The following is a 15,048-nucleotide window of genomic DNA, read 5'->3' as shown; positions in this document are numbered from 1 at the left end:
TTCAACTCCCTCCGAAGATTTTCTATGGGGTTGAGATCTGGAGACTGGCTAGGCCACTCCAGGACCTTGAAATGCTTCTTACGAAATCACTCCTTCGTTGCCCGGGCGGTGTGTTTGGGATCATTGTCATGCTGAAAGACCCAGCCACATTTCATCTTCAATGCCCTTGCTGATGGAAGGAGGTTTTCACTCAAAATCTCACGATACATGACCCCATTCATTCTTTCCTTTACACGGATCAGTCGTCCTGGTCCCTTTGCAGAAAAACAGCCCCAAAGCATGATGTTTCCACCCCCATGCTTCACAGTAGGTATGGTGTTCTTTGGATGCAACTCAGCATTCTTTGACCTCCAAACACGACGAGTTGAGTTTTTACCAAAAAGTTATATTTTGGTTTCATCTGACCATATGACATTCTCCCAATCCTCTTCTGGATCATCCAAATGCACTCTAGCAAACTTCAGACGGGCCTGGACATGTACTGGCTTAAGCAGGGGGACACGTCTGGCACTGCAGGATTTGAGTCCCTGGCGGCGTAGTGTGTTACTGATGGTAGGCTTTGTTACTTTGGTCCCAGCTCTCTGCAGGTCATTCACTAGGTCCCCCCCGTGTGGTTCTGGGATTTTTGCTCACCGTTCTTGTGATCATTTTGACCCCACGGGGTGAGATCTTGCGTGGAGCCCCAGATCGAGGGAGATTATCAGTGGTCTTGTATGTCTTCCATTTCCTAATAATTGCTCCCACAGTTGATTTATTCAAACCAAGCTGCTTACCTATTGCAGATTCAGTCTTCCCAGCCTGGTGCAGGTCTACAATTTTGTTTCTGGTGTCCTTTGACAGCTCTTTGGTCTTGGCCATAGTGGAGTTTGGAGTGTGACTGTTTGAGGTTGTGGACAGGTGTCTTTTATACTGATAACAAGTTCAAACAGGTGCCATTAATACAGGTAACGAGTGGAGGACAGAGGAGCCTCTTAAAGAAGAAGTTACAGGTCTGTGAGAGCCAGAAATCTTGCTTGTTTGTAGGTGACCAAATACTTATTTTCCACCATAATTTGCAAATAAATTCATTAAAAATCCTACAATGTGATTCTCTGGAGAAAAAAAATCTCAATTTGTCTGTCATAGTTGACGTGTACCTATGATGAAAATTACAGGCCTCTCTCATCTTTTTAAGTGGGAGAACTTGCACAATTGGTGGCTGACTAAATACTTTTTTCCCCCACTTTATTTATCACATGCGCCGAAGACAACAGGTGTAGACTTTAACGTGAAACGCTTACTTACGAGCCCTACCCCAACAATACAGAGTTAAAAAGCTATCTAAATAAAATGTAACAATAACTAGCAAATAAGAAAAGGAAATAGTAACACAATAAAATAACAATAACGAGGCTATATACAAGGAGTACCGCTACTGAGTCAATGTGCGGGGGCACCAGGTAGTTGAGGTAGTTGAGGTAATGATGTACATGTGGGTAGGGGTGAAGTGACTAGGCAATCAGGACAGGTAATAAACAGTAGCAGCGTATGGGAAGAGTGTGAAAGACTGTCTATGTGTGAGTGGCGTCAATATGTGGGTGTTTGTGTGTGTGTGTGTGTTGGAGTGTCAGTGTAGTATGTGTGAGTGTGTGGGTAGAGTCCAGTGAGTGTGTGGGTAGAGTCCAGGGAGTGTGTGGGTAGAGTCCAGTGAGTGTGTGGGTAGAGTCCAGGGAGTGTGTGGGTAGAGTCCAGTGAGTGTGTGGGTAGAGTCCAGGGAGTGTGGGTAGAGTCCAGGGAGTGTGGGGGTAGAGTCCAGGGAGTGTGTGGGTAGAGTCCAGGGAGTGTGTGGGTAGAGTCCAGGGAGTGTGTGGGTAGAGTCCAGGGAGTGTGTGGGTAGAGTCCAGGGAGTGTGTGGGTAGAGTCCAGGGAGTGTGTGGGTAGAGTCCAGGGAGTGTGTGGGTAGAGTCCAGGGAGTGTGGGGGTAGAGTCCAGGGAGTGTGTGGGTAGAGTCCAGGGAGTGTGTGGGTAGAGTCCAGGGAGTGTGTGGGTAGAGTCCAGGGAGTGTGTGGGTAGAGTCCAGGGAGTGTGTGGGTAGAGTCCAGGGAGTGTGTGGGTAGAGTCCAGGGAGTGTGTGGGTAGAGTCCAGGGAGTGTGTGGGTAGAGTCCAGGGAGTGTGTGGGTAGAGTCCAGGGAGTGTGTGGGTAGAGTCCAGGGAGTGTGTGGGTAGAGTCCAGGGAGTGTGTGGGTAGAGTCCAGGGAGTGTGTGGGTAGAGTCCAGGGAGTGTGTGGGTAGAGTCCAGGGAGTGTGTGGGTAGAGTCCAGGGAGGTGTGGGTAGAGTCCAGGGAGTGTGTGGGTAGAGTCCAGGGAGTGTGTGGGTAGAGTCCAGGGAGTGTGTGGGTAGAGTCCAGGGAGTGTGTGGGTAGAGTCCAGGGAGTGTGTGGGTAGAGTCCAGTGAGTGTGTGGGTAGAGTCCAGGGAGTGTGTGGGTAGAGTCCAGGGAGTGTGTGGGTAGAGTCCAGGGAGTGTGTGGGTAGAGTCCAGGGAGTGTGTGGGTAGAGTCCAGGGAGTGTGTGGGTAGAGTCCAGGGAGTGTGTGGGGTAGAGTCCAGGGAGTGTGTGGGTAGAGTCCAGGGAGTGTGTGGGTAGAGTCCAGGGAGTGTGTGGGTAGAGTCTAGGGAGTGTGTGGGTAGAGTCCAGGGAGTGTGTGGGTAGAGTCCAGGGAGTGTGTGGGTAGAGTCCAGGGAGTGTGTGGGTAGAGTCCAGGGAGTGTGTGGGTAGAGTCCAGGGAGTGTGTGGGTAGAGTCTAGGGAGTGTGTGGGTAGAGTCCAGGGAGTGTGTGGGTAGAGTCCAGGGAGTGTGTGGGTAGAGTCCAGGGAGTGTGTGGGTAGAGTCCAGGGAGTGTGTGGGTAGAGTCCAGGGAGTGTGTGGGTAGAGTCCAGGGAGTGTGTGGGTAGAGTCCAGGGAGTGTGTGGGTAGAGTCCAGGAGTGTGTGGGTAGAGTCCAGGGAGTGTGTGGGTAGAGTCCAGGGAGTGTGTGTGTAGAGTCCAGGGAGTGTGGGGGGTAGAGTCCAGGGAGTGTGTGGGGTAGAGTCCAGGGAGTGTGTGGGTAGAGTCCAGGGAGTGTGTGGGTAGAGTCCAGGGTATGTGGGTAGAGTCCAGGGAGTGTGGGGGTAGAGTCCAGGGAGTGTGTGGGTAGAGTCCAGGGAGTGTGTGGGTAGAGTCCAGGGAGTGTGTGGGTAGAGTCCAGGGAGTGTGTGGGTAGAGTCCAGGGAGTGTGTGGGTAGAGTCCAGGGAGTGTGTGGGTAGAGTCCAGGGAGTGTGTGGGTAGAGTCCAGGGAGTGTGTGGGTAGAGTCCAGGGAGTGTGTGGGTAGAGTCCAGGGAGTGTGTGGGTAGAGTCCAGGGAGTGTGGGGGTAGAGTCCAGGGAGTGTGTGGGTAGAGTCCAGTGAGTGTGTGGGTAGAGTCCAGGGAGTGTGTGGGTAGAGTCCAGGGAGTGTGTGGGTAGAGTCCAGGGAGTGTGTGGGTAGAGTCCAGGGAGTGTGTGGGTAGAGTCCAGGGAGTGTGTGGGTAGAGTCCAGTGAGTGTGTGGGTAGAGTCCAGTGAGTGTGTGGGTAGAGTCCAGGGAGTGTGTGGGTAGAGTCCAGGGAGTGTGTGGGTAGAGTCCAGTGAGTGTGTGGGTAGAGTCCAGGGAGTGTGTGGGTAGAGTCCAGGGAGTGTGCATAGAGCCAGTGCCAGAGAGTCTGGGCAAAAAAACTAAATAAAAAGGGGGTCACAATGTAAATAGTCCAGGTGGCCATTTGATGAACTATTCAGCAGTCCAATGGCTTGGGGGTAGAAGCTGTTCAGGAGCCTTTTGGTCCCAGACTTGGTGCTCCGGTACCGCTTACCGTGTGGTAGCAGAGAGAACAGTAATCATTATGGTTACCTGTAGATCCTCTGCTAGCTGGGCAGACTCATTATCATGATATTACATATGATTCATTATTGTAATATATTATTCTGGTTACCTGTCTCTGTAACTTGTGGAGCTCCTCTACCAGCTGGGCTGATTCATGCTGCATGTTCTTTACCGTGGTGATCACCTGCATCTTCCACTCCTCCATCTTCTTTACCTGGATACATTACAATACACACCCAGTCAATACACACCTAGAAATTACAATACATACACACACCTCGGTTCACACACTGTTCACCTGGACAACGGCAATACATACAGTACAATACTATAAATACAATACTACACATACAATATACACTACACATACAATACTACACATACAATACTACACATGCAATACTACACATGCAATACTACACTACTATAAATAAATAAAATACTATAAATTACAGTGCTCATCTGTAAAAGAGACCTTGTGTCTTAGCATATACACACACTACAATAAACACACATCCATTACAACACACACACACACACAAATTACAACACACACATATCATACACTGAACTGCTGCACTTTAAAAAGTGATTCCTGATCTGTGATGTGATTCCTGATCTGTGATGTGATTCCTGATCTGTGATGTGATTCCTGATCTGTGATGTGATTCCTGATCTGGGTGATGTGATTCCTGATCTGTGATGTGATTCCTGATCTGTGTGATTCCTGATCTGTGTGATTCCTGATCTGTGATGTGATTCCTGATCTGTGATGTGATTCCTGATCTGTGATGTGATTCCTGATCTGTGATGTGATTCCTGATCTGTGTGACTCCTGATCTGTGATGTGATTCCTGATCTGTGTGATTCCTGATCTGTGATGTGATTCCTGATCTGTGTGATTCCTGATCTGTGATGTGATTCCTGATCTGTGATGTGATTCCTGATCTGGGTGATTCCTGATCTGTGTGACTCCTGATCTGTGATGTGATTCCTGATCTGTGTGATTCCTGATCTGTGATGTGATTCCTGATCTGTGTGATTCCTGATCTGTGATGTGATTCCTGATCTGGGTGATGTGATTCCTGATCTGGGTGATGTGATTCCTGATCTGTGATGTGATTCCTGATCTGTGATGTGAATAGTGTTTTTAGCTTTTCTGTATTGTCTGCTGTTGTTTTAATGTCCTGTAAGGAGTTTGTCTTGTTTTGTGAAGCAAGGCACATTTCTGTAAAAACAGACAATAAAATGCTAAAATCTTATCTTACCTGCTGTTTCAGTGTAATGCTAATATCTTATCTTACCTGCTGTGTCAGTGTAATGCTAATATCTTATCTTACCTGCTGTTTCAGTGTAATGCTAATATCTTATCTTACCTGCTGTTTCAGTGTAATGCTAATATCTTATCTTACCTGCTGTTTCAGTGTAATGCTAATATCTTATCTTACCTGCTGTGTCAGTGTAATGCTAATATCTTATCTTACCTGCTGTTTCAGTGTAATGCTAATATATTATCTTACCTGCTGTTTCAGTGTAATGCTAATATCTTATCTTACCTGCTGTTTCAGTGTAATGCTAATATCTTATCTTACCTGCTGTTTCAGTGTAATGCTAATATCTTATCTTACCTGCTGTTTCAGTGTAATGCTAATATCTTATCTTACCTGCTGTTTCAGTGTAATGCTAATATCTTATCTTACCTGCTGTTTCAGTGTAATGCTAATATCTTATCTTACCTGCTGTTTCAGTGTAATGCTAATATCTTATCTTACCTGCTGTTTCAGTTTAATGCTAATATCTTATCTTACCTGCTGTTTCAGTGTAATGCTAATATCTTATCTTACCTGCTGTTTCAGTGTAATGCTAATATCTTATCTTACCTGCTGTTTCAGTGTAATGCTAATATCTTATCTTACCTGCTGTTTCAGTGTAATGCTAATATCTTATCTTACCTGCTGTTTCAGTGTAATGCTAATATATTATCTTACCTGCTGTTTCAGTGTAATGCTAATATCTTATCTTACCTGCTGTTTCAGTGTAATGCTAATATCTTATCTTACCTGCTGTTTCAGTGTAATGCTAATATCTTATCTTACCTGCTGTTTCACTGTAATGCTAATATCTTATCTGCTGTTTCAGTGTAATGCTAATATCTTATCTTACCTGCTGTTTCAGTGTAATGCTAATATCTTATCTTACCTGCTGTTTCAGTGTAATGCTAATATCTTATCTTACCTGCTGTTTCAGTGTGATGCTAATATCTTATCTTACCTGCTGTTTCAGTGTAATGCTAATATCTTATCTTACCTGCTGTTTCAGTGTAATGCTAATATCTTATCTTACCTGCTGTTTCAGTGTAATGCTAATATCTTATCTTACCTGCTGTTTCAGTGTAATGCTAATATCTTATCTTACCTGCTGTTTCAGTGTAATGCTAATATCTTATCTTACCTGCTGTGTCAGTGTAATGCTAATATCTTATCTTACCTGCTGTTTCAGTGTAATGCTAATATCTTATCTTACCTGCTGTTTCAGTGTAATGCTAATATCTTATCTTACCTGCTGTTTCAGTGTAATGCTAATATCTTATCTTACCTGCTGTTTCAGTGTAATGCTAATATATTATCTTACCTGCTGTTTCAGTGTAATGCTAATATCTTATCTTACCTGCTGTTTCAGTGTAATGCTAATATCTTATCTTACCTGCTGTTTCAGTGTAATGCTAATATCTTATCTTACCTGCTGTTTCAGTGTAATGCTAATATCTTATCTTACCTGCTGTTTCAGTGTAATGCTAATATCTTATCTTACCTGCTGTTTCAGTGTAATGCTAATATCTTATCTTACCTGCTGTTTCAGTGTAATGCTAATATCTTATCTTACCTGCTGTTTCAGTGTAATGCTAATATCTTATCTTACCTGCTGTTTCAGTGTAATGCTAATATCTTATCTTACCTGCTGTTTCAGTGTAATGCTAATATCTTATCTTACCTGCTGTTTCAGTGTAATGCTAATATCTTATCTTACCTGCTGTGTCAGTGTAATGCTAATATCTTATCTTACCTGCTGTTTCAGTGTAATGCTAATATCTTATCTTACCTGCTGTTTCAGTGTAATGCTAATATTTATCTTACCTGCTGTTTCAGTGTAATGCTAATATCTTATCTTACCTGCTGTGTCAGTGTAATGCTAATATCTTATCTTACCTGCTGTTTCAGTGTAATGCTAATATCGTATCTTACCTGCTGTTTCAGTGTAATGCTAATATCTTATCTTACCTGCTGTTTCAGTGTAATGCTAATATCTTATCTTACCTGCTGTTTCAGTGTAATGCTAATATCTTATCTTACCTGCTGTTTCAGTGTAATGCTAATATCTTATCTTACCTGCTGTTTCAGTGTAATGCTAATATCTTATCTTACCTGCTGTGTCAGTGTAATGCTAATATCTTATCTTACCTGCTGTTTCAGTGTAATGCTAATATCTTATCTTACCTGCTGTTTCAGTGTAATGCTAATATCTTATCTTACCTGCTGTTTCAGTGTAATGCTAATATCTTATCTTACCTGCTGTTTCAAGGTGTCCCTCTCCTGTAGCAGCTCTTCAAACTGGTTGGAGCTGACTCCTCCGGAGTCTCCTGCCTGCAGTACCGAGACCAGGGTATGGCACTTCTGGGTCAGCGCGTCGATCTCAATGTCCTTCTCTCTGATATTAATAATAACAACAAAATACAATCATATTAAATTGTATTGGCACCTTTCAAGACACCCAAGGACACTGACAGAGTCAGAACAGAATAAAACAGCAAAAAGAAACAAGACATTACTAAGGACGGGATTCAATCCGATCGCACATTGTCGGTACTGCACGATGCTCACGCGTCAGCAGAGACCGCATTCACGGTAAACGCTGCATATGTTGGCTCTATTGGAAATTACCTTTAAAATGGCGCATTGTCGAAGTCCGCAATCGGAATGAATCCTGAGATCAAAGTACACTACAAAAGAGCCATGGCACCAAAATACACCCTGACAATACCTGGTCACCATGGCAGCAGAATACACCCTGACAATACCTGGTCACCATGGCAGCAGAATACACCCTGACAATACCTGGTCACCATGGCAGCAGAATACACCCTGACAATACCTGGTCACCATGGCAGCAGAATACACCCTGACAATACCTGGTCACCATGGCAGCAGAATACACCCTGACAATACCTGGTCACCATGGCAGCAGAATACACCCTGACAATACCTGGTCACCATGGCAGCAAAATACACCCTGACAATATCTGGTCACCATGGCAACATAATACACCCTGACAATACATAATCACCATGGCAGCAGAATACACCCTGACAATATCTGGTCACCATGGCAGCAGAATACACCCTGACAATATCTGGTCACCATGGCAGCAGAATACACCATGACAATACATTAACATTTTACATTTTAGTCATTTAGCAGATGCTCTTATCCAGAGCGACTTACAGATAGTGAGTGCATAAATTTTTCATACTGGCCCCCCGTGGGAATACCTGGTCACCATGGCAGCAGAATACACCCTGACAATACCTGGTCACGTGCCAGGGGCAAGCAGTAGTGCTGCCGGCCCCGGACCACATATGACCCTGGAGGCAGCGGTTCGATCCCCCGTTCAGCCTGTATCCCTGTCTTTCATCTCCACATCTAAATATCTATCCTTAAATCTGTCATTAAAAAGTTGAAATACCTTCAAATAAACGCAACATGTAAAGTGTTGTTCCCATGTTTCATGAGCTGGGGAAAAAAAAGATCCCAGAAATGTCCATACGCACAAAACGAATGTATTTCTCTCAACGTCATTTTAGTGAATTTGGCAGCACGTCCAACCGGCCTCACAACCGCAGACCACGTGTAACCACGCCAGCCCAGGACCTCCCCAGACCACGTGTAACCACGCCAGCCCAGGACCTCCACATCCAGCTTCTTTACCTACGGGATTGTCTGAGACCAGCCACCCGGACAGCTGATGAAACTGAGGAGTATTTCTGTCTGTAATAAAGCCCTTTTGTGGGGAAAAACTCATTCTGATTGGCTGGGCCTGGCTCCCCATTTACAGTACCAGACAAAGGTTTGGACACTCCTACTCATTCAAGGGTTTTTCTTTATTTGTACTATTTTCTACATTGTAGAATAATAGTGAAGACATCAAAACTATGAAATAACACATATGGAATCATGTAGTAACCAAAAAGGTGTTAAACAAATCAAAATACATTTTATATTTGAGATTCTTCAAATAGCCACCCTTTGCCTTGATGACAGCTTTGCACACTCTTGGCATTCTCTCAACCAGCTTCACCTGGAATGCTTTTCCAACAGTCTTGAAGGAGTTCCCACATATGCTGAGCACTTGTTGGCTTCTTTTCCTTCACTTTGCGGTCCAACTCATCCCAAATCATCCCAATTGGGTTGAGGTCGGGGGATTGTGGCGGCCAGGTCATCTGATGCAGCACTCCATCACTCTCCTTCTTGGTAAAATAGCCCTTACACAGCCTGGAGGTGTGTTGGGTCATTGTCCTGTTGAAAACCAAATGATTGTCCCACTAAGCGCAAACCAGATGGGATGGCGTATCACTGCAGAATGCTGTGGTAGCCATGCTGGTTAAGTGTGCCTTGAATTCTAAATAAATCACAGACAGTGTCACCAGCAAAGCACCCCCACACCATAACACCTCCTCCTCCATGCTTTACGGTGGGAACTACACATGCGGAGATCATCTGTTCACCCACACTGCGTCTCACAAAGACACGGTGGTTGGAACCAAAAATCTCAAATTTGGACCAAAGGACAGATTTCCACAGGTCGAATGTCCATTGCTCGTGTTTCTTGGTCCAAGTAAGTCTCTTCTTATTATTGGTGTCCTTTAGTAGTGGTTTCTTTGCAGGAATTCGACCATGAAGGCCTGATTCACGCAGTCTCCTACGAACAGCTGATGTTGAGATGTGTCTGTTACTTGAACTCTGTGAAGCACTTATTTGGACTGCAATTTCTGAGTCTGGTAACTCTAATGAACTTATCCTCTGCAGCAGAGGTAACTCTGGGTCTTCCTTTCCTGTGCCGGTCCTCATGAGAGCCAGTTTCATCATAGCGCTTGATGGTTTTTGTGACTGCACTTGAAGAAATTGTGTCTTAAAGTAATAATGGACTGTTGTTTTTCATTGATTATTTGAGCTGTTCTTGCCATAATATGGACTTGGTCTTTTACCAAATAGGGCTATCTTCTGTATACCCCCCCTACCTTGTCACAACACAACTGATTGGCTCAAACGCATTAAGAAGGAAAGAAACTCTACAAATTAACTTTTAACAAGGTACACCTGTTAATTGAAATGCATTCCAGTTGACTACCTCATGAAGCTGGTTGAGAGAATGCCAAGAGTCTGCAAAGCTGTCATCAAGGCAAAGGGTGGCTATTTGAAGAATCTCAAATCTCAAATATATTTTGATTTGTTTAAAATTTTTTGGTTACTACATGATTCCATATGAGTTATTTCATAGTTTTGATGTATTCACTATTATTCTACAATGTAGAAAATAGTTTTAAAAAAATAAGAAAAACCCTTGAATGAGTAGGTGTGTCCAAACTTTTGACTGGTACTGTATATATATTACAAAACAATACCTGATGATCCGAGACAGGTTCTGGATGGTCTCTCTGAACATCTCCTGGCTCCCTGATGGGTCAGACAGGGTGGACAGCCTCTGGTTCTCCTGCTGGACCTTGAGGAGCACAGCCTCCTTCCCTGCTACAATGTCCATGACGTGCTGGTAGTCCCCCCTCAGCTTGCTATTCTCCCTCGTCTTCTCATTCAGCACTGCCAGAACCTACGGTAAATAAAGTCAAGTACATTTGGCTTATTATTGATGTTGTAAAATTCCAGTAACTGTCCCAAAAATTCCTGGTTGGAAGATTCCTGGAATCAGGAGGGAATAAGCAGGAAATCAGTCCTTCAAAATCGGGATTTCTGGAAAAATCTGGGCATTTTAGGAAATTCACCCGGATTTTTGCAACTCTAGTAAGTCGAATGAAGTTGATTGTGATTTTGACCTGCTCTCTCTCCACGGCGAAGGCCTGCAGCTGCTGCTGGAGGAATATCACATCCTGGCTGTTTCCTCCCCCCCCCAGGGAAACGTGGGCGTGCAGCGCCTGGATCTCCAGGTCTTTCTGCAGGACCATCTGGCTGAGCTTCCCCATCTCCTCACTGGAGACCACCAGCTGGTCCAGCTGTCGGGTGAGGTTCAGGTTCTTCTCATTCAGCTGGCTGATCTCCGTCTCCTTCTCCTTAATGCCCTTCAAATTCAGATCAGATAAGCTTTATTATCATGAATGGCAAGATCATCCCCAATCATCATCTGCTGCTGAGTATAACATCAATACAGGAACTACCTTCACTAGTCTCTCCACCTCCACCTTGGACAGGTCGTATTTCTCATTGCCGTTCTCCCTGTTATTCAGGGACGACTGGGTCTTGTCTTCCTGTTGGAGAATGACCACTTCCTGTTCCTGGGAGGAATGGGTGTGGCTGAGGTGATCTACTTCCTGCTGCAGGCGTCCAATCTCCTCGTCCTTGGCGTGGATCAGCCTATCGTAGTTCTCTCTGCTCTGCTCGTGGCGTTGATGGGCCTGATCCAACTCATTCTGCTGCGCCTGGACAGACTGCTGGGAGGAGAGGAGGTCACCCCGCTGCTCCTCCATGCACCTCCTCAGGGCCTGCACCTCCTCTTCCAGGGCACCTCCCGAGGTCTTCAGCTGGGTGATCTCCGTCTCCAGTTCTGTGGTTAAGAGTCACATTTAGAAAATGTTAATGTCCTCAATAAAAGGCTGTTCATTTGGCAGCAAACCCAATACATACATATTTAAAACAACAGATGGAAAAGGATATGTTACCTGTGATGATGTCCAGGGTGCGTGGCTCGGCCAGGCCGGGGGGCTGGGATCTGCTCTGCTGGTCCCTCAGACGGTCGATCTCCTCCTTATAGGATAGGGTTCATTTTAATGTCCCAAGGGAAAACAATTCCTCGACACACTGTACCACCGTATACAAAATATACACTGTACATTACTCATACAGTACATTACTCATACAGTACATTACTCATACAGTACATTTGCACGTTACACCCATGTCATACATGTTGTGGACGTACCTTTAGGTGGCTGTTGTCCTCCTTCATGCCTCCCAGCTGCTTGTCCTTCTCGTCCAGAGCTCCTCTCAGGGCCCCAGCCTCCTCTGTGGCTGCCTGGACCACGGCCTCCATCTCCCTCTGGGTGGCAGCCATGCTAGCCCTCAGGCTCTCCATGAAGGAGTCCTTCTCCTGGAGATTCACATTCAGAACATTGTAACGTCCTCAATGAGGCAATTAATTTAGCAGCAAACACAATTCATACAAACAAAATCCCAATTTAAAAACAACAGATAGAAAAACGATATTTACAAGCAAAGTAGGCAGGATAAAGTGCAATTTCATAAACTACAGACGTTCGAAAGGTCTGTCACGGAGTTAGATAGAGGACTCTAGCCTGACCTGGAGGAGGTCTGTCAGCTGTTTCTGCCCGGCCACGGTGATGGAGAGCATCTCATTGGTGTCTCGGTGGTCGGAGGCCATCTGCTCCACGTCTCTGCTCAGCTGGGAGATCTCCAGGTCCTTCTCCTGGTTCAGCCTCACCGTCCTCTCATGCTCCGTCTGAAAATAAATCAAATCAAGCATATGGCACATTTCTTACAAAAAATGCAGTTCATTGTCAAAGTGCTTTGCTAACGAAATAATACAAAAGTGAAAAGATAAAAAAAACAATTCATTTCCAGACAAATACGAAATGAAGATAGATACATGAAGATAGTACAACAATAGTGAAACAACAGTGGACCTGCAGTGCCGAGGCGTCCATGGTGCGGGCAGCGGTCAGCTCCTCGACGGTCTGCTGGTACTGCCTGGTCTGCTCCTGGAGGCCCCTCTCTGCCTGTCCCAGCTCCCCTTCCAGCTGGCTCTTCCCCAGCTTCAGAGCCTCGATGCGGTTGTCCTTCTCCAGGACCGTCCTGGTGAGAGCGGCCTGGACCTCCCTGACCTGCCTGGCCAGCTCCTCTATCCTACCCTGGGCCTGCTCAGCCTCTGTCTTCAGCCTCTGGTTCTCAATCTTCAACTCGTAATCTTCTGACATCACCTTCTCCTGGGAGCTCCTCATCTCAGCCAGCTCTCTCCTGAGATCCTCCTTCTCCTCTCTGGACCCCCCGGATTCTCTCCCTCTCTCCCCAGCCTCACACAGCTCTGCCCGGGAAGCAGACAGCTGCTCCTCCCTCTCCTGTACGATTCTCTGGAGCACCTGGGTCTCCATCCTCGCCTCTTTGCCCATCGCTGTTGCGCGTCCAAGTTTCTCCTTCAACTCCTTGACGGCGGCCTCCAGCTGCTGCTTGTCCATGTGGAGGTCGTTCAGGGTGTAAGCACTCTGGCTCAGTTTCTCCTGCTGGGCCTGTAGTCCTTCTCGTAGCGCCACCCTCTGGTCGGTGGCGGTACTGAGCTCAGACTGCAGCCTGGCCACCTCGGCCTCAGACGCCTTCAGCTGAACAGAGAGCTGCTCCTTCAATGAGATCACATGCTGCATGGAGACACAATAACAGAATAATAACATGGTAGGAACCATTTATAGGTCTTACTTCGCTAAGTCTAAATGATGTAAAGGGGGTTCAATCATAAAAAATAAAAAAAGAGGTCATCCTTGATTGTCTTTCTTTTTCAACATGTTCTAAAACAAGACGTATTTCCCAATATCAACACTATCACACTCCTTCGTATGCATGGCCAATGTATTACTGCATGGTGCACTACTTTAGTAGACACTGTTCCAGATCTAGGAAGTGTTACTTTCCTGCGTGTCTAACTAATATAAAATGTTTTACAGAGACTTTTGTTTGATAGCGTCAGACAAAAGTGAGAGGCAAACCACAACCTGATCAACCTTTAAAAAATATTCTAAATTAGATGCTCATCCATTTCCTTTCTATTTCGAAAATGTTCTAAACCCAGTTGAGTCTAATAGTGGTTGGGGACTACAACAGGTTTGATTTGATTGATTGGTTGATTAAAAACTCAAACCAGACCTTTGTAGCTTCCGTGTTCTGTCGGTCGAGTTCTTCCAGCTCGATGAGGAGTGTGTCTCGTTCCTCCTGGGTGTCTCTCAGGGCATGCTCTCTCTTCTCCAGCTCAGCCCTCAGCTCTGCGATCTGCTCTGAGGAGGACTCTCCTCCGTCAAGGACGTCTGACTCCACTCTGTCCTCTGCACACGCAAGTCTCTCCAGTAGATTCATCTGAAAAATATAAATAAAATAAAAATAAAAAACATTTCTAAAGAATACAAATAAATCTAAATCTGAACACACAATCATTATCCATGGACCCCAGGAAGAGTTGCTGCTGCATGAGAAACAGCTAATGGGATCCTAATAAACTCAAACCAACTTAATAAATCCTCTTTTGAATAATCAAATGATCCATCTGAAACTCAAACGCAACATTATAGTCCAGGACATCTAGATTCTCAAAGGAAAGTAACAATGTTAAGTGAACACAGTTTAATGTACACTGAACAAAAATATAAACGCAATATGTAAAAGTGTTAGTCCCATGTTTCATGAGCTGAAATAAAAATATGCCAGAAATGTTCCATACGCACAAAAAGCTTATTTCTCTAAAATGTTGTGCACACATTTGTTTACATCCCTGTTAGTGAGCATTTCTCCTTTGTCAAGATAATCCATCCACCTGACAGGTGTGGCATATCAAGAAGCTGATTAAACAGCATGATCATTACACAGGTGGACCTTGTGCTGGGGACAATAAAAGGCCACATTAAAAAGTGCAATTTTGTCAAACAACACAATGCCACAGATGTCTCAAGTTTTGAGGGAGTGTGCAATTGGCATGCTGACAGCAGGTATGTCCACCAGAGCTGTTGCCAGAGAATTGAATGTTCAATTCTCTACCATAAGCCGCCTCCAACGTCGTTTTAGAGAATTTGGCAGTACATCCAACCGGCCTCACAACCGCAGACCACGTGTAACCACGGCAGCCTAGGACCTCCACATCCGGCTTCTTCGCCTGCAGGATCATCTGAGACCAGCCA

The 15,048-nt window shown here is 45.2% G+C and overlaps 1 protein-coding gene across 3 annotated transcripts in view; it reads right to left on the bottom strand.

The window, feature by feature from the left end:
• Positions 1 to 15,048, bottom strand: part of LOC121539072 (thyroid receptor-interacting protein 11-like) — a 99,326-nt gene that overhangs the window by 69,806 nt on the left and 14,472 nt on the right. For all 3 annotated transcript variants that reach the window (XM_041847304.2, XM_041847302.2, XM_041847303.2), the window contains 10 exons: positions 14,027 to 14,233; positions 12,799 to 13,524; positions 12,456 to 12,614; positions 12,078 to 12,245; positions 11,818 to 11,902; positions 11,317 to 11,702; positions 10,978 to 11,220; positions 10,552 to 10,754; positions 7,441 to 7,579; positions 3,984 to 4,088 (listed from right to left, as the gene is read on the bottom strand). In XM_041847304.2, the coding sequence (XP_041703238.2) occupies positions 3,984 to 4,088; positions 7,441 to 7,579; positions 10,552 to 10,754; positions 10,978 to 11,220; positions 11,317 to 11,702; positions 11,818 to 11,902; positions 12,078 to 12,245; positions 12,456 to 12,614; positions 12,799 to 13,524; positions 14,027 to 14,233 (2,421 nt within the window). The remainder of the gene's footprint in view (positions 1 to 3,983; positions 4,089 to 7,440; positions 7,580 to 10,551; positions 10,755 to 10,977; positions 11,221 to 11,316; positions 11,703 to 11,817; positions 11,903 to 12,077; positions 12,246 to 12,455; positions 12,615 to 12,798; positions 13,525 to 14,026; positions 14,234 to 15,048) is intronic.

Source organism: Coregonus clupeaformis, chromosome 25 (assembly GCF_020615455.1).
Source record: "Coregonus clupeaformis isolate EN_2021a chromosome 25, ASM2061545v1, whole genome shotgun sequence".
Lineage (NCBI taxonomy): Eukaryota > Metazoa > Chordata > Actinopteri > Salmoniformes > Salmonidae > Coregonus > Coregonus clupeaformis.
This window is presented reverse-complemented; position numbering and strand designations above follow the sequence as displayed.